This window comes from Andrographis paniculata, unplaced genomic scaffold, assembly GCF_009805555.1.
Source record: "Andrographis paniculata isolate CXL003 unplaced genomic scaffold, ASM980555v1 Contig10END, whole genome shotgun sequence".
In the NCBI taxonomy this organism is placed as follows: Eukaryota; Viridiplantae; Streptophyta; class Magnoliopsida; order Lamiales; family Acanthaceae; genus Andrographis; species Andrographis paniculata.
The window spans coordinates 2,552,132-2,570,415 of NW_026137380.1; the positions used below are offsets into that span (position 1 = coordinate 2,552,132).

The window sequence follows — 18,284 nt, forward strand, 5'->3', positions numbered from 1 at the left end:
TTAAATCCAAAAGTCAAAGGGACACGCCGCCAAAAGCGTTATGGAGCACCAAATCCACCTCCTCAAATATCAAAGCTGTGGATTGTCCAAAGAAGACATTAAATCCAAACCCAGTGATCAAACCGTACACGCGGAGACCAAAGACCTCCGAACGGCCGCAAAGCTAAGCCAAAGATTAAAGCCGCGGATCGTCCAAAGAAGACATTAAATTCAAAGATGATGATCAAATTGCCTATATGGAGACCGAAGCTCTTCAAAAGCGGCAAAGCCAAAGCAAAGATCAAAGTTGCGAATCGTCTAAAGAAGACAACAAATCCAAATCCAAAGCCGACGATCGAATCGTCCACATGGAGACTGAAGCTCTCCAAAACACGGAAAAAGCAAACCAAAAATCAAAGTCGCGGATCGTCTAAAGAAGACATCAAATTCAAAGTCAACGATCAAATCGTCCACGCGGAGACCAAAGCCCTCCAAAAGGCGGCAAAACCAAATCAAAGATCAAAGCGTCGGATCGTCCAAATAGGACATTAAATCCAAAGTTGATGATCAAATCGTCTACACGGAGACCAAAACTCTCAAAAAAGGCAGCAAAGCCAAATAAAAAATCAAAGCCTCGGATTGTCCAAATAGGACATCAAATCCAAAGTTGACGATTAAATCGCCTGCATGAAGACCAAAGCCCCCAAAGTCCGGCAAAATCAAACCGAAGAACAAATCTCTTCAAAGCCATCGAAAACCAAGTTGGAAAACAAATCGACCTGGAAGGAGAATCAAAGGCCCATTTAGATAATAAGACCAGCTTTAAATTCAAATCAAATATAATCCGTTTGTGTTTATTAAAAATAACACAATTTTTTTGTCCACATTATTAATTAGATTTTAATATATTTATTTTTATTTATTATATATATTTACTATTATAAAAAAAAAGAAATAAAATATAAGATTAAAAAAAATAACAAAAAGACATAAAATTTCGGATCGGTTCGGATCTTTAATTTGGATTTTCGATTTTAAATTTCGGTTATTTCAAATCGGATTGGATTGATATTTGCCAAAAATTCGGATTTGCCAAATCCGAACGGTCACCCCCGGCCAGTTTTATTATGTCCAATGTGTTTATACTTTCTATCTACTGTGGAGAAGTGATATAGTCAGCCGGCGCCTTTGTTGGTTGGTCGGTTGGTTTGTGATGGTGTGTGGAGCGATGAAGAAGGCGAGAATTGGGATCTATCTGAACGCGGTGGAGATCTAGAGAGAGAGATGGAGAAGCGCAGCAACCAGAGATTGCTGGAGAGGAGAGGAGCAGAGCAGCAGGTGGTTGAGGAGTGAGGACCCCATCCCCTAATACAATTCAATTTCCCCGTCCTCGCGAATTCATGCCAAATCACATATACATTACAAATCATACACACATGCATACATACAGTACCGAGTAGTTCCAAATCATATATTAATATATATATATGTAGGCAGTATGTAGAGTATGAGGTATATCAAGTGGAGAGAGTACTGAGGATATAAACGAAGAAGCGGGGGCAGTATCCACCTCACTCTCACTCAACCTGTCAAAAAGTGAACTTCTTCTTCTACATGGCCCGCGGCCTCAGACAGACATACATGCATGCATGCATGGCTCTATAAATGCTCAATGCTCCTCCTCCTTTAATCACATTCACATTCACTTTCAATAATAATAACATTATCGATGATGATGATGCTGATCCCACAGCGCACATACATAAAGAAAGAATTGAAAGAACACAGCCAGCCAGCCAGCCAGCCAGCCAGCCGGCCTCTACAAGGAAGATTCAATCTGTACTTTGTTATGTACATTCGCAGGCAGGCGGGCACAGCACCGTCACTCAGTCGTTCAATCAATCAATCAATATTGAGCTTCGGGAATTGCTTTCAGAGGTGAGAGGAACCGTAGAAAATTCTGAGTCAGAGTGTTCCCGATGCATGAAATTGTGGCTTTGGTTTTGGTTGTGGTGGTGTGAGAGAGGGATACTTGTTGTAGACACAGTACCAAAGCCTCCTCCTCCTCTATGGTTTGATGCTGCAGCTGCCGGAGGGGTAGTGTTGTTTCCTGCATGTTTGAAATGAGCAGCAGGCGTGGAACCACTGCCAGCACCAGCACCAGCACCAGCAGACTCAGACTCCCTCTTTTCTCGTTCCGCCTCATTAACAAGAAAGTCCACCCATAGATCCGCAAATGACTGCAATAGAATAATAAATCAATACTATTAATTACTACAGACCAACCCATACATACTGAGCCAGTGCTGGTACAAGGACACAATCATAAGAATTACTTACCTGGTTCTCGGATGCAACAGCTGCACTAGCTTCCGCTGAGCTGCCACCCAATATACCACCAACCAGTCTACCCGGAAGTCCCAGCACGCCGCGAACTACACCTCTGCCACTCCCTTGCTGTGCAAGCCCTATTCTCTGCTTGTCTTCATCAGAAAATCCCAGCACGCGAACCATCAGATCAAGAACCTGGAGAAATGAATTGTTAAAACACCGTCAAAAATCTGAATCATTTCCAGGAGACAATTATGCTGCTACTTGCACTTGCTTGTCTAGTCTCTACTGCTTAGTTTCAGCTCTAAGTTAACCTACTTTCTGAGCATGTATTGGCTCTCCAGTGTTACTTGGGAGGAGAAAGAACCTCCTCAAACAAGTGAGACCAGAAGATTCTACTCACAAAGGAGAGTAATACAAGTTGTTATACTTGACTTTTTTTGTTTTTTGTTATTGAATAGATTATCGTTTCCTTGTAGCTCTTCCTTTTATAAAGCACACACACCTCCTTGCTGTGGTTTCTCTGAAAGTAAGTCACCAGCAACTTTATCACAATACGCCTGCGGCAAACGAAAAACATTCATAAAGACCTGCTTCAATAGTCATTGAAGTTAATGGACATAGTACAAAATATCCATTTTCCTTGTATGATTCATTTGCTGCTTTCAAGGGAGCAACTAAAGGTTGCTTCCAGCGGCTACAACAGTACAAATAGTCTAACCTGTCAACAAGATAATCAGAGTCCATTGACATCCTATTTAGCCTTGTCATGCTTTGCTCAAGAGCTCGACGAAGTTTCTCATTGTCTTCCTCAACCTTTTTAACCCTGCTTTTACTGTCAGCAAGCATCCTCTCAGCTTGTGAAAGCTTGCCCAACAATTCTTCTTTTTCTCTCTTTGATGCTTCTGCTTGTTGATCTGCTTCCTGGCAGAATTATGGATATTTAGCACTCCTCAAAACATCAAATCCTTAGAGTATTTACATTACGATTAACTCAATTGGAATATTGCAAGGTTCAAAAGTCAAACAGTTATGGGCTTAAAAAATAAAAATCCTATATGGGAGGTCAAAGTGCAGACCTGCTTATACTGAGTAGATAACAAGGAAACGTGACATATACGTACGGTGTTAACTATTGATTAATCTTGTCGCAAGTCAATCTCAGATTTCCTCAAAACTTAAAGCAATGAAGCAATTATGATACTCAAACTCTCACCTTTAACTGCTTCGAAAGTCTAGTCAATTCTTCTTTTGCCACTGATAATTCTTCAGCAAAATGTTCCTGAAAAAGATATCAACGAGATATTATAACGCATTCAGCCAGTCATTATACCATAGCTGCAAAATTTCTTACCTTAGCTTCAATTTCTGCATAATACTGGCCAAGAGCAGTTTGCAGGTTAAGAACTTCCATATTCTTCGCATCTAGTGTGCTCATACTGCCAGCCAACTTTCTGTTAAGCATATCTATGGTTTCTTTAGCCGCCTTAAGTTCACTACTGTTGGACATTTTTATTTCGTCATGAGCTCCAATTGCCTTCTTAAGAGCATTCTCTAAACGAGATATTTGATATCTTTGGTGTTCATTTGTTTCTCGCAGTTCCTCGATAATTTTACTGTCCTCATCCATCTTTTCTGATTCTTCAGATTCCTGTATAAAGGAGGTGGGATATTTTATATTTAGCAGATGGTACAAGGATAACAGCATCAATTAGATATGATAACATGAATTTCCCATGAAGACAATGCACTGATAAAGTGCTCACACACGCACGCTGCAAAGAGCAAAGACCTTTTCTAATAAATGTTGTTTAAGACGATTTAATTCTTGCAATGCTTTGTCCCTCTCTCGGCATGTCTCCTTCAAATCTTTCTCCAGATTACTCAAGGATTGCTGCATTTCCTCCATCCCAGGCGACACCTGCAGAAGTCTAGCTTTTAAATTTAAGTGTGATTGTCTCAACGAATTCAATAACATAGATACTTCTAAGTTTCTTCTTTTAGGCTTAAAGACAGGAAAGGCTTTTTTCGTGGATGGACACCTTAAAATAGGATGAGAGGTGAAAATAATAGAAATAGTCAATCTTACCTTATTCAAGCCATTTGAGAGATTATCTTGATCAGGTACATCTTTGCGAGAAGAATGGGATGCTCTCAAGGAAGCCTCAATTTCGCCTTTCTCTTTCTACAGTTGGAAAAATGAAAAAGGTTAAGTACAAGTGTCCAAAGCTCACGCAAAAATAAAAAGGTAAAGCACAAATATGGTTATATAAACATGCATCAAATGATAATGATAAGAAAGTGACCTTAATACTTCTGTTTTCATCCTCCAAGGTAGCAATTACGCTTCTCAAATTCTCTATAGAGCCATTCCTTTCATTTCGCTCCAATCTCTGCAACTCTTCCTGCAGTCTTCCTACCTCTGACATTTTTTTATTTAGCTCATCGCGTGTTTTGTGTATTTCAATCAACATCTGGATAGTAGGTATACAAAAATAGCAAACAGATTTATGTAATAAATCATGCAAATGGTTTTCTTCAATTAAAGTAGGTAGTATTGATACATATCAATAGATATAAGTGATATCAAAGACCAAAAACTACTTTTGATCTTAAAAATTGAGTCCAACTATAGTAAACATTGAAACATTAACAAGCTACAGACCAAACCCTATCAAGTGGTAAGGCATCCCCAGCTTCGGGGCTATGACTCCGGTTCATCCCGGAGCATACGTATGTTGAGTGTGTGGAGGGTAAAAAAAAAGCTACAGTGCATACCTGTTACTTGTGAAAAAAGTCATCACACAAACATGAGCAGACAATGAAAATATATGGCACAAACAGATAACTTTTCTAAATTATTTTCCCTAATATGTATCATGGTTTAATATATGAAAGCCAAAATGCAATTTGAGCATCGAGCACACGAACATGCACAAACATTATCAAAATAAGTAAACTATGCAATATGTTGCTGAATGCAACAACATTCATGGAATTACTATTAAAAAAAAACACTCACTTTGCTGTTTTCATCTTTTAGCGAGCTCAACTCTTGCTGAAAAGAACCATTTAACTTCTGTTCCTCTAGAATCGAATAAACGAGTCAACTCAAGTATCCGATGGAGTATAATGCTGTATTTGATTTGGATCATTAAATATATTTGTACCTTGTAATTTTTTCTGCATGCTTGCCAATTTATCACGTTCATTATCAAGGTCCGCCACTATTTTTTTCAGTTGTGCTTCATGACTTGCTTGTATCAATGCATGGGCCTTATTTTTCTCTTCTATTGTATCTAACAGCTCCTGGAAGGGATTTAAAACGCCATAATCAAGCTCACTCATAGTAGAAGACAGCATGAAAGTCTGTTGTATTAAATTATATATGTATGCAGATTCGGGAGAAAATACAATATTGCAAAAGCCACATTTGGAGAATGTATCTAATCAATCCAGTAATCCAACTCATTACATCAACATTAAAAGTAAATTGAAAAATCAAAGTCAAAAGGTGGTATGGTAAGTAATTGCCACCGACACCTGAGAAAAAGTAACACTTCACCTTTGAATGAGCTGAAGTGGTTCCATTGCTTACTGCATCATGTTTAGGTACATTGCCATTGGATAGTGGGCTTCCAGAAGTTCGAAGTTTTGTTTGAGCTTTATTGTGGCGACTGGGAGAAACATCACCACCGACCTGAACAAGTAATACATAAAATCAGGGAACCTGTACAAATTGACTAACTCAGCAAAATGCTAAATAAAAGTTTAATCAACTTGTGATCAGGAAAAAAAAAATAGACATAACACACACACAAATACAGGCATTATGCTTAACATCATGAAAGAGAAAGCAATGTACGTAGAAACAATTATCCTGAGCTTAAAATACCCACCCTTGGGACAGTTCTAGATGAATTATGAGCTGCATTTGTGTAGACAAGATTTTGTTTCATGGTGTCATTTTCTTCCATCAACCTTGAAATCTGATTCTGTAATGAAAACATAAAATCAAACAACTCCTTAGAAGCAGTCTTATGTAAAATTTTGAATCATAGCTGCATGAAAAATTTAGAATCAAATGGCATGTTAAGTATAATGGCAACAAATTTTCTTACACTATTTCACTTAGCTTCACCAAAACCATAGTTACAGGGCGTAGGGCACTAATTGCTACTTTCCTTTTGCTCAGAAATATTAATGATGATTTAGTTTTGTTATTGATTATTTATAATTCATTTATCTTAATCAGGTAATTTTACAAGTGGTATGGATATCATTCATTAATGATAAGTTTTTCATTGAATTCTCACATGCAAATATGCTACAAAGAAGCATAGGCACACAATGAGCCATTGATATTGAAGCCTTAGTAAATTTGCAAAATCAATTTTTCTTTCCTGGCATGTTCGCTCCTTTATATCCAACAAGAGAGAAACTTTCACAAAACTAACAAGATTTGGATGCCACTAAAGAGCATTGAAGGTCAGAGCAAGTTACTAAAGACAAAAGGATTAGGAAGATCCACCTCTTTTTCTTTCAATAGAGCTGCATAATTAACTGATAGTGCCTTTATTTCTGCCTCGGAATCCTTAAGCCTCTTAATCTCTGCCACGTATTGCTCTATCTGCCAATCCAAAAATAAATAAATCAAAAAAATATTAGGAGGCCTGATTGCTGACTCTCTTGCAATTACGGAGAAGAAAATGATAGCTTCACCAGATAAATGACAGAGACCATTAGGTATGGAGATTCCAATTCAATTACACCATAACATGCATTTTGTTGAATCCCTATCCAGTTAAGGATGGTTCAGATCGTAGATACTTATTTAGAGAGTTAACATAAAGGTTTCCAATGAATCATAACACTCATCAGAACTAAGACCAGATTAGAGATCAAGGTTCAAGGCACCGACAATACTAACGAAGGTACCCGCCGCCACAGATACACAATGAAATTACACTCAAGAGAGAAAATTCAATACAAATGTGTTTCATTGATATTAATACGAGACCCTCAAAGCAAAATCTAGGATTGAGCAACTCATCTCAGTTTATAACAAAAGAAATCATTTGAAGCAGACAGAAGCAGGACGTAAGCGAAATCGAAATCTAAAGTGGTGCCAATCAGAAGGCATATAAATCTCAATTACCTGGGGATTCGAGGGGGAGCCCAGGCCATTGGCGATAGGCGAACGCGTCGGGGTAAGGGAGCCATTAAAATTGCGAGAAACTCTCCGCTCAGAAAGTGAATTGCTGTTGTCGAATTGATCCCGCTGCGGCGTAGTATAGATCGATAGGTCTTCTTCATCGTCGTCGTCGTGGACATCGAGTGCAATTTTGTGCAGACTCTCCTTCAAATTAGCTACCGAACTCCACATCTGCTGCAGACTGCACCGGGATTACGCGCCAAAATCTTGGGGACAATTCCTCGTGCTCCTTAAAAAAAAAAAACGAAATCCGAATAGAAATGGGTACAAGAGGATTAGGGATTTGAAGAGAATGGGAGAGATAGAGAGAGGGGATGGGAGGGGAGGCGAGGTGCGGTGTGGTTTTGCAATCAGATTTCGGTTTTGAACGCTGCCTGCGTGCGTGCGTGCGTGCGGTGGTACTATCACCTACGAGATCTGAGAGAGAGAGAGAGAGAGAGAGAGAGCACAATACGAAACTCGTGGAATGATGTAATAATCAATCAATCAATTAATTAATTAATTAATTCAGAGCCTTAATTAAGAACTATTGTCGAAGCCCATTGGGCCCTTGCTTCGTCGGCACGACGGCACCCCACCCCAACGTACACTGCTGACTTTCTAGAGACTATTTTACATCCCAAACCATGGCAAGAAAGGAAAGGAGAGGAGAGGAGTCGGAGTTAGGACGAGACAGAAAATTAAACTAATAACAATTAATCTATAATTAGTTGTATAGTATTGTGCAAGAGAAAAAAAACAAAAGAAAAGATAAACGTATAACCCTATTTGTTCTATTTCCTATAAGATATAATTAATAAATAATAATTATAAATTATAAATAATTTCAAATTAAAATGAAAATATATAATTATTTTAAATTTAAAAATTATAAAAAAATTGACAGACAGAGATAAAAAATATAGATAAATTATATACGGAGAAAGTAATAATATTTGAATTGTTTGGCCAACTAGTCTGTCTAAAAGCACAGGCCCGCATGGGTCTTCTTCTCTGGGCCTTATTTTTGCCGCACAATGGATGTTGCCTGGTGTAGTGCAGTTGAGATGCGGCCAGAAATATCTCTCCAAAGATACTGGGAGGGATTCGCCATCGCTGTGATGTGCTCGCCGACAAGAGTTTGGAAAGACTCTTCTCTTGTTAAATAAAACCATTGTACAAAAAAACATATTCCATCCATCCAATTCGCATCTCTCTTCACGGACACGTATGTTATGTAAGGGAATGGATCTATAAATTGATTGATCTGACAGACGGACAGACGCACACACATAATGAATCTGCTGATGAAGGCTTCTGCTCCCTGCTAGTTAGTGAAACAAGCAAAGCAGCAAGAGCATAGAGATATTGATTGGCCAACTTCCTGCTATCCTATCCTATCACCACCTTCCCCTCCTGTTTTACTTACATACAGCTCCCTCCTGCCTGCCTGCCTGGAGTTGGACCGATTCAATTTCGAAGATACATGACACTGGCAAGTCACCTTCCTCTCCCTCTCCCTTCGCCAGATAGGTAAGAAGCCCACACCTCATCTGCTGGAGGGGGCGCCTCAACCCAATGCCCAGGGATACGCCTACATTCAAATTTCAATCACTAGCCACACTTCAAGAGGATCATCAACACACAACACACAACATTCAAGGAGGACCCAACAAATAATAAGTAGGATCTAATGGGCAATATAAGTCAAGTCAAGTTGATGCACGGGAACTTTGAATACCTTCCTCCTGGCCTTATGTATGCATCCCAACCTCTTCTTACCTGCAAAACGAAAAAAGGTTACGCGACATATATACTTGGTAAATGTGCACGACGACTCTTGTGTTTATGTATATAATTGAAACAAAAACAAATAAAAAACTTTATCGAGGAATCCTAAAAAGAAAAAACAAATTCAAATGATGAACAATAATATAGTGGGTGAGTACGCTTGTAGGAATTACCTCAATAAGTGTGCCCAGATCATAACTGCTTCCATGATAGTAATGGTAAAATTCCATGGGTAAATTACCAACAGTATCATACGCATTGCCAGATACAGGTCCAGTAGAGTTGAGCTTGCTTGATATTACTGGAACCTCTTCATTTGCAGTCTCATTTTTCTGGTATGGGCCTTCCTTGTTATGATTCAAGGTTTGCTCTTCCAAGTGTGGTGCAAAATCCTGTATGTGTGTTCTTGTTACTTCAGCCATTGCAATGGCATCTTTAGCAGCATCTGTATTGGCTGCTGCCAGTGATTGGCAATCCTCTTCCTCAGCTGCAGCTCTAACTCGTTCAAGAAATTTGTCATCCTCATCCGGAAGAAAATGACCTGCATAAAATCCATCATTGGAACAGATAAGCTCTTGAGCTCAATCAGCTCTCAATGAGAACATTTGCAGGACAAGGCTAAGTTCTTTAAGGAAAGATAAAAGCCTCCACAAACTTCACAAGGAGTCTAGATGTTTTGGCATAAATCATTTCTATTTCACCTTGTTTTTTCAATTTTTGTATTCTCATGGATCGTAATTCCTGCAACTTCTCCACGATCAACACCAGTTCCAGCTGAAATTACAAATTTGTAAAAGTTATGATGCAAAGTCTCAAGGAACACCTGAACAAGGAATCAACAAATTTATGAAAAGAAAAGAATAAATAATTTAGGGTGCAGTCCCCCACCAATATGGTCAAATGTGTGCCTGTCTATTACTAAAACTGAAATATCAGGGATATAACTTGAACAAATGAAAATTCTCAATGAGTTAATCACAACGTGATAAATAATCTAGGTCTAGCTAATGTTCCTTTGGCGCTAATTAAGGATGCAAACAAAAACCAATGCAAATGCGGAAATATAACTGAATGCAGGAAGGTGGGTAAGTGCTAAAGGAAAAAAAGGATCCATGCTTGCCATGATTTCTAACCTCAGATTCCAGTCTCCTTTTCTCCTCTTTTGCCTTAAGCTTGGCTATTTCCTTCATCTTTTCCACCTGCAAAATGACTATGCCTCTTTAGAGCCAAAGGTGTAAGCCAAGGCACTTATCTTAATCATTGGCTAAAAAGATATCTTCTAATATCTAAGCAAATTGCATACACACAGGCAGCAGACAAAAATTTGAAAAAAAAAAAAAAAAAAAGAAAAAAAGAACTTGTATTCTACCACATGGGAAAACACAATCCAAAGTGCATATCAACAACATTTCATACCATATTCATGTTACTGTATACAAAGGAAGAATATAATTACAAGCATGAAACATTACACTAAACAATGCAATTTATGAGGCCTTAGATTCTTTGAACAGTCAAAATATCAAAGTTTTATGCTCAGGCATATAAGATATTAAGATCTCACCACCGCTCTACTAATACCATGGAGAAAAGACCGAGCAAATCCTGCATGAGAAGAATGAATTGTACTTGCCAAACTCAAGAACACCCAGTGCCATTGTAGAATTTCCTTCAAAAGAACACATACTGCATAATAAAGATTTTCTGCATTATCTGTACCTTGTGCTGAGCTATATCTTTGGCAATCTCTCTGTCTCTCCATTCATCAACGTCTTTATCTATTTGATCAAATTTCTCATGCTCCTTAAGCAAATATAATTAGACAGTTCAATAAAAAACCTATATTTACAAGGTTAAAAAATATGCTAATTGGCAATAGAACAGATAATTTTAACTACCTTAGATAAGTTCTCAGCTATGCGCTGTCTCTTCCTTTTCCGCCAAAGCTTATTTCTTTTATTCTTTGTCATTTTATCAGCTAACCTTTTGGCAGCAGACTTTTCCTCCCATGGAGTATTGTCCTCTGCCAAAACCCTAAATGGCTCCAACTGAAATCTTAATTTTGCCATTATAGCATTTACAGCATCCAGGGACAAAGATTCTTGAAACTTTAATTCAATTTTATTGTCCATCATCAGCGTAGAGAAGCTATCAATTGACATGCAACCGCTCCCTTCCTTTTCATCTTCAGTATTCACTTGCCTTTCTTTCATCAAAATCAGCATTTCCAATTCCTTTTGCCTGTTTGGTACCAATATCCCCAAACTAGAAACTCAGGACAAATATCATATCTTAGCCAGAAATAATGAAATTCATGTGTAAATGTTGTGCTTGGCTCTGACTATATCAAAATAGCAAAAAGGAGAACAACAAAGAATCTTGAGAGTAATCTTCCAAACCGGTGAAATATTTGTATAGGGGTGGGAAATCCACATCGCCCAAAAAATTCCAGTCCAAATATCAGGTGTAAGGTTGATTCAGTTAATAGTGAAATAAAATGATGTTGCTTGAACACTACTAGGCTTGCAATCAGTTTGTTCAACAAGTTTTAACCAACCTAAAATCAAAATTTTCTTCTCTTTTTCAAATGCAATGAAGAATCCACACTTTCAGAAATTTCCTTACATCGCTTCGGCGAGGTTGATGGTACCATAAAGTTCTTTGAGGTGACTGTGCACATTCACGGCATTCCAAAAGGCAGCAGATGGAGGTGGCATAGGCGCTAGACGTGGCGGCGGAGGCGCCCAAAGCTGAGGGCCTGAATTAAAAGGAGCCAACCCCATTGGATTCATGGAGTTCATTTTAATTTCCAGAGCGGGAAGAGAAAATTAATCAAAGCTCCTGATGACACAAAAAAAGAAAGCTAAGTGCTAAACTGAAAGCAAACTGAAATGACCAATGGTCAGTCTACACAAAGTAGCCAGGCAACAACCATGACATAACCTGCCAGAAAAGCAAAAGGAAAACAGCAAAATGGGGTACGAAGGCGTAGTCGAAGCAAATAGACTAGACACACTAATAAATAAATCAGGAAGATGACCAAGTAATTGAAAGGATAGAGCTCTGGGGAGTCTATTAGGGATTGGACCAAGACGAATAACTATAAGCCGAACTTCCTAGAGAAACCGAGTAAGGTTCTTCTCTATTACCATTGTGGCATCCTTCTTAATTTCATCAATGCTCTTTCCAGCAAGAAACTAAACACAGCAAACTGTCTAAACTGTAAGAACGACAACTCATAATTTTGAAACACTGAATGAATATAAATTGAATAAGCATCACAACAAACACTTATTAAATGCCAATAAATATAAACTAAAATAGCAAAACAGCATACATACAAAACACTCGAGCCATATCTTGATGCATGTTAAAACAAGCACGCGGCATTGAAATTTATGACAACAAGCAATTCAAAATTAGTGCAAGAATCGAACTTACAAAGCCGCCGACGACGACGACGAAGTTCGAGAAAAGTAGAGGAAGAAAAACTTTTAACTCATTATTTCGATGAATCAAAGAGAGAGAGAGAGAGAGAGAGAGATGGAGAGGGTCGGGCATTCATCGGTTTGAGATTTGAGAACTCATAAATGAAAGAAGAAAAGAAATTAGAATTGGGGCTAGCCAGCCAGATAATGAAATTAGATGTGGGCTGGGCCCATTTCAGCCCGCAACAGTCGTTTAATCCCCTGCTGGCTGCTGTGCTACGGTTACTGACTGAAACCCTTCCTTCCTCCCGTACACGATCTGTCGTGTCCGTCTCAAACTATAGGCTCGTCGGTGACTGTAAGCAGTAGGATTTGGAACACTGATGAGCGAAGAAATATCAACGTGTAGAGTGAATCGGTCGGAGGTGGGGAAGTCGCTGAATTGCTGAAGTGTATGTCTAAATGCGTGTGGAAAGGAGGAGTAATGCTGCCTTGACTTTGAGTATGCACGCACATTTGGCTGTTTTATTAGTTTGGTTTAGTTCCATGTGCATCATCCTATCATTTCATATCCTCGTGCTTAGATAGATGTTCCTGATACAGTTCCTGTGTTGGAAGGAAAACATTTGGTATGACGACGGCAGCGGCGGCGTTTAGATACTTGGTACAACTCCACAGAGATGTTCCCAAGGCGGCTAGATTCTACTCGGAGGGCCTGGGATTCACCATTAGCGTTTGCACCCTTCGATGGGCCGAGCTTCATTCCGGCCCGCTCAAACTCGCTCTCTTGCACTCTCCCACCGCTAGGTTTGTTTACTTCTTGTCCATTTCTCAAATTTTTGGGCGGCTATCGAACACTGTTGAAAGGCCGCAGTGCCTAATTGGAATTCAGCCCTTTTCACCCATATCCCATTGGAGTGGATTGTTCCACAATTAAATCCTCGACATTCCTGATTGGTGACATTGAATTATAATTTATCCCCATGTTCTAGACTGGCTATTCTGGAGAAGCGGTTGATTCGGTTTGTGTTGGCATGATAAAACTTGTGTGCACAGTTTGAAGAATTTCGCTGTCATGTTTTGGACATTAAATTTCGCGGAAAAAACTCTTAGAAGATGTCCTTCAATATACACACATCAGTATGACTGATTGATTATTAGAGGCGTTTATTAGTTAGTCATTGTGTATATCAGTCGCACGTTCCTTGATCTGTTGTGAAATCACTATCTTAAAATTAAGTGAGATTGGAGGCATTTGTTAGCTCTCAAGAACTCCTCACCATCCATAACCTCCGCCGAAGTGAAATGGCCAACTCTCTGGCTTATTTGGATTTTATATTTCATATTGACTGGCATGCCTTGTAAGGATGAGATCTGCTGGCCTGCTTGACCTCTTGGTGGCGTACATGTGTTTTTTGTTTACAAGTTACTGAGCTTTGCTAGGCACTCGTAATGCCAGATTATGAAATTTCTTGCTGCATGAATTTACCCACTTCGGGACACCACATGCTGCACACACACATGCATAACTACACATACACATACAGACATGTAAAGAATATGAGGTTGTTGTTTTGGTTTGCTTGTTTTTCCTCATTATTAATGAAAGAATTTGTTTCTTGTGTTATATATCAGGGACCATGTTGAGCACAAGGATTATTCATCACTCCTATCATTTACAGTGTCTGACGTGAATAGTACTGTGAATAAATTGATGGCCTTGGGTGCAGAACTGGATGGTTCTATCAAATATGAAACCCATGGCAAGGTAACCAACTGACACCTGATATCAAATTTATATTTGAAGCTATTTTTGTAATTAACTTCTTCTACTCTATCTTGTTTACAAAATAGCAGTAAGTAAATTCACAATGATGGGATGGGGTGTGTGGTAACATTATTAACTGTTATTTAGTTGTCAGTATATTCTTGAAACTTCAGCTCCAGCGTATTCGTGTATAATGGCAGAATTTGACTAACAGGTAGCAGCAATGAGGTGTCCTGATGGCCATGTCTTAGGTCTATACGAGCCTAATTGTTAGATGGAGATGAAGTAATCTTGAATACCCAGATCGGACAATATACTTACCATGGAGCTGTTGGTAAGTAAACGTGAGCTGCTGGTGATGATTGTGTCGATTATAATTTGGTCGCATATAGGACATGGATGGAATTTTTGGATGAGCTGCTGATCATGTATTGATTTTAAAATTTCGTTGTGATGTTGTGTGTACTGCAACTGCGAGCATTCAAGTCAAGATTAAGTGGAGCAGAACAGTAGCTGTTTTCATGACAAATCTATCTATATTTGTTTTTCCAATTTTCCTTTTGTGATCATACATTAGAATACAGCACAAATCAAATTTAATATAATAATAATGATCTATCTATGTTTCTTTTTTGTTATACCTTTTTGTGAGAAACTAAAACCATAAAGGAGGCAGAGTAATGTTGCCTTAGTAGTATGCATCATTTGGCTGTTTATTAATTTAGTTTAGTGGCTTTGAATAATCAACACTACAGCTTTGTTTCATGTGCATCATCCTATCATATTGTAACCTCATGTTTAGATGTTTGGTCTGTCACTGTGTGTGTGTGCGTGCGCACATGTGAGTGGAAGATACATGCATACATACAATGTAGGTTAGATATATTTCTGGCAGGGTATGTGCTACTGACAGATGGAATGGCGTTGGCATGTACACATATTGTTGATGTCCTGAGTCCTGGAATTCCGCTGGAGCCTCTTCTTTCTTCTGTATGCAACTCATTTTTCTGAAAATTAGGGAATTGCATGTTAATCATGGAAGTCCTGGCTTTTAAAACAAATTCAGAAAGTGGAACTCTGAGAAATGGTCCATACCCATTGATCTCTCGCAGTAGAGATCTGCTTCATGGATGGAACTATCTGTGTCGCAAGAGCTACTAGAATGAGACAACTGGCTAACATGTGCTGCAGCTTGACTTGAACTCCTGACTCTTTCCAGTTCATGACAAAGATCAGATCATGTTGTTTGTATGCTTTCTTGACATCAGTTTCAATCCAAAGACTATAAGCAGCAGCACTAGGGGTTGGTGATGCGTCAGGGAAACTGACTTCAAAAACTTTTACATCAGCTCTACTGCCTTTCCTTGAACACTTTATATTTATATGCATAATGGTTTATAAATTCGACACATTTCCCTGTATGCAGTTTTCTCCATATCCTAGCAAGAAGGTTGGGCTATTCCTCGGGAGAAAGGGAATCCTTAATGAAGAAAAAGAAAGAGGAGGCAGGCAATGGAAGAAAAGAATTTGAAGGTTTTAAGGTCTACTCCACTCCACATTTGAGATCTGCAGAGATCACTTCACTTGGTCAGCAGGAACTGATGTAAAATTCTGCCCTACTTGACTGGAGTTTCGGTTGGTATGATGAGGTTTTCTGCATCGGGCACCTATAAGAGAAAGTATCTACCAGTGTCTGGTTGAGACATTTCTGGTGGGGAAGAAAAACCAACTTAAGAAGGGATCCGGTTGGGGAAGGAATGGTGAGTATGCTTTGTTTATATAAATAAGCAGTGCAAGCAACCAAGCAGCAAACTGCTGATTCAACGAGTTACTGTAGTTTGCTTGCTTGCTTGAGTAATTTTGGTGGAGATGCATGGCATGGGACGATGCCATGCCAGCACTGCACTCTAAACACATAACACCAATTCCGCTAGCCTGAGAGAGAACTACTACAACTTGTCATATGTTGCTGCCGGCTGCCCCAAGCTATGAGCAGCATCGTATCATTTCAGAGCAACAAATATTATATGCAGGCCAGCCAGAACGCGAAACCCCTCAAGGCCAGGAAGAGATGTGCATTCTCCACTACCAACATATTTATGCTGGCTGGCGGTCAGTGCTTTCAATCTTCTTCACATACATGCAAACATTACGAATGAAAGGTGTCCTCCCCCTATTCATCTCAGAGGTGTGGGGCGAAAAGGGGAAGGACCAGCATGAAGGAATTTACAACAATACAAAAGGTGAGGTGAGGTGAGTATGGAGGATTGCTCTTCATTTCACCACTTTTCTTGGCACTTGTTGTGGTGGTTGTTGTTCTATATTTTGATGTCAGCACTAAATATATTATATTTTTGTGATAGGTTTCTGTGTTAGGAAGAAGCCGTACGTGGTAATGCAAAACTGCACTTGAGCACAAACAGGAGATGAATGAATGCCGGAGAGGTAAAGTATAAGCGAAACCTTTGCTTGCTTTGTGTATATGTGCTGTGTTGTTTTATTAGAAGCATCGAGATGAATTGCTAGAGTTAGTTGACACCTGTCCTGAACTGAACAAAACTCACCAAAAGCTGGTAGCTCTTCTCGTAGTGCTGCTGCTGCAGCATAGTGATGGTGATATACAGATGACAGCGATAGTGATAGTGATCACAGTAGTTGTTTTATGTGCTGCTGCTTTGTGTCTATGTGCTGTGTCGTTTTATTAGCATCAAGGTACTTGGGGTTATATCATCCTATGTATCTTTCAGAATATAAGAAGATTAGGGTAGGTGGCACAACTTCGATCACTTTTTCTCTGTGGAATGAACTTGGGCCTGATCGAGGCTAATTTGTTTTTCAGTGAAGGCCGGCACGTCTATATGCCTGTGTTTTATGATCTGGCATAGTACCAATCAACTTCAACTAAAGTCGATTAGCCTACAGCTATAATAATAATTATAATAATAATAAAAAATATGATTCTGTGCCTGCCTGGTGTAACTAGTTGAACGTGCTGTGTTTATTAAATTGAGCATCCGGTGAAGCGGCGGAGTGTCCAATAGATAGTATGGATCATCTAGCATATTCAAATGAAACTAGCATGAATTAATTTACGTGTCGAGGCAAACAAACATGACAGTGGCTTTCATTTATTTGTTTGCGTATCTTTTCCAGTGGACGGAGGGCTCCAACATCCATCCATCCGTGGTGGGGATTATCTGACTGACAGAGAGCATTGTTTTGGTTTTGAAGTTGAAGAAGAATAACAGCTTTCCAGCGTAACAAGACAAGACAGGAAATAGACAATAAGAGAGAGAGTGAGTGAGAGATTGATGTAGAGAGCGCAAGAGCAATGATTAAGATCCAGGTGTGTTACTGCGACCATAAAATGACCTAAATGGTGGCGGATAGACATTAGATAGACAGACAGACAGACAGATAGATTGCCTGCCTTCAACTCTAACACAGCTAACTTCCATCACAAACATGAAAATGGAAGTAACCACCTTTCTTGCTCTCCTCTCCTCTGCTCTGCTCTGCTCCTATTGGAAAAGCAAAGCTGGCCTGTTTTTTTTGTTTTTTTTACTACAGCAGCAGCAGTAGCTTATCCTTTAATCTTCTTATGCTAATACCGATGCATCCACCATATGAGTTAGTTGGCTGTGCTGTGCTGGTCGGTGAGTGATTAATGCGTAGAATTGTACGAGTCCCCCTCGAGCATACCGCTACAACTACAACTACAACTACAGTACTGCGTTGTTATGCATCTGTGTAAAAGGGGAAAGGTGTAGGAATAGGAATAAAAATAGGAATA

At 39.2% G+C, this 18,284-nt stretch overlaps 3 protein-coding genes across 5 annotated transcripts; 1 reads left to right on the forward strand and 2 right to left on the reverse strand.

Moving 5' to 3' along the window:
• Nucleotides 1-1,685: 1,685 nt before the first annotated feature.
• LOC127250152 (golgin candidate 3-like) lies at nucleotides 1,686-7,985 on the reverse strand. The gene is made up of 15 exons (XM_051273336.1): nucleotides 7,469-7,985; nucleotides 6,842-6,940; nucleotides 6,210-6,305; nucleotides 5,876-6,010; nucleotides 5,481-5,619; nucleotides 5,333-5,397; nucleotides 4,617-4,784; nucleotides 4,400-4,495; nucleotides 4,103-4,231; nucleotides 3,665-3,961; nucleotides 3,527-3,592; nucleotides 3,032-3,234; nucleotides 2,816-2,870; nucleotides 2,320-2,505; nucleotides 1,686-2,219 (listed from the first exon to the last, which is right to left on the reverse strand). The coding sequence occupies exons 1-15, from the start codon at nucleotides 7,694-7,696 to the stop codon at nucleotides 1,878-1,880; spliced, it is 2,304 nt and encodes a 767-aa protein (XP_051129293.1). The 5' UTR covers nucleotides 7,697-7,985; the 3' UTR covers nucleotides 1,686-1,877.
• A 433-nt stretch (nucleotides 7,986-8,418) lies between these two features.
• LOC127250414 (U11/U12 small nuclear ribonucleoprotein 59 kDa protein) lies at nucleotides 8,419-12,875 on the reverse strand. The gene is made up of 9 exons (XM_051273730.1): nucleotides 12,737-12,875; nucleotides 11,921-12,136; nucleotides 11,194-11,536; nucleotides 11,015-11,098; nucleotides 10,429-10,494; nucleotides 9,997-10,069; nucleotides 9,469-9,836; nucleotides 9,246-9,286; nucleotides 8,419-9,098 (listed from the first exon to the last, which is right to left on the reverse strand). Exons 2-9 carry the CDS (start codon nucleotides 12,094-12,096, stop codon nucleotides 9,005-9,007), a joined length of 1,245 nt encoding a protein of 414 aa, XP_051129687.1. The 5' UTR covers nucleotides 12,097-12,136; nucleotides 12,737-12,875; the 3' UTR covers nucleotides 8,419-9,004.
• Nucleotides 12,876-13,076: 201 nt separating this feature from the next.
• Nucleotides 13,077-17,989, forward strand: LOC127250484 (uncharacterized). 3 transcript variants are annotated; one of them, XR_007838702.1, is made up of 7 exons: nucleotides 13,077-13,225; nucleotides 13,327-13,530; nucleotides 14,359-14,491; nucleotides 14,706-14,825; nucleotides 15,918-16,734; nucleotides 16,855-16,936; nucleotides 17,645-17,989. XR_007838702.1 is itself a non-coding variant. In XM_051273830.1 (4 exons), the coding sequence occupies exons 2-4, from the start codon at nucleotides 13,355-13,357 to the stop codon at nucleotides 14,763-14,765; spliced, it is 369 nt and encodes a 122-aa protein (XP_051129787.1). In that variant the 5' UTR covers nucleotides 13,077-13,225; nucleotides 13,327-13,354; the 3' UTR covers nucleotides 14,766-15,113. The 3 variants fall into 3 exon arrangements, 2 of the variants coding, with proteins under 2 accessions (XP_051129787.1, XP_051129911.1); XM_051273830.1 differs by lacking the exons at nucleotides 15,918-16,734; nucleotides 16,855-16,936; nucleotides 17,645-17,989 and having other exon boundaries at nucleotides 14,706-15,113; XM_051273954.1 differs by lacking the exons at nucleotides 15,918-16,734; nucleotides 16,855-16,936; nucleotides 17,645-17,989 and having other exon boundaries at nucleotides 13,084-13,225; nucleotides 13,342-13,530; nucleotides 14,706-15,113.
• Nucleotides 17,990-18,284: the final 295 nt, after the last annotated feature.

Excerpts from the sequence above, each read along its gene's own strand:
- LOC127250484 (XM_051273830.1), top strand. The coding sequence starts at position 13,355 with ATGACGACGGCAGCGGCGGCGTTTAGATACTTGGTACAACTCCACAGA. Across the intron at positions 13,531-14,358 it reads TTGCACTCTCCCACCGCTAG|GGACCATGTTGAGCACAAGG; the intron begins GTTTGTTTACTT and ends GTTATATATCAG. Across the intron at positions 14,492-14,705 it reads AATATGAAACCCATGGCAAG|GTAGCAGCAATGAGGTGTCC; the intron begins GTAACCAACTGA and ends TTTGACTAACAG.
- LOC127250152 (XM_051273336.1), bottom strand. The coding sequence starts at position 7,696 with ATGTGGAGTTCGGTAGCTAATTTGAAGGAGAGTCTGCACAAAATTGCA. Across the intron at positions 5,398-5,480 it reads CATGCAGAAAAAATTACAAG|AGGAACAGAAGTTAAATGGT; the intron begins GTACAAATATAT and ends ATTCGATTCTAG. Across the intron at positions 2,506-2,815 it reads AGAGAAACCACAGCAAGGAG|GTTCTTGATCTGATGGTTCG; the intron begins GTGTGTGTGCTT and ends TCATTTCTCCAG.
- LOC127250414 (XM_051273730.1), bottom strand. The coding sequence starts at position 12,096 with ATGAACTCCATGAATCCAATGGGGTTGGCTCCTTTTAATTCAGGCCCT. Across the intron at positions 9,837-9,996 it reads ACAAAAATTGAAAAAACAAG|GTCATTTTCTTCCGGATGAG; the intron begins GTGAAATAGAAA and ends GATTTTATGCAG. Across the intron at positions 9,099-9,245 it reads TACATAAGGCCAGGAGGAAG|GCGTATCCCTGGGCATTGGG; the intron begins GTATTCAAAGTT and ends ATTTGAATGTAG.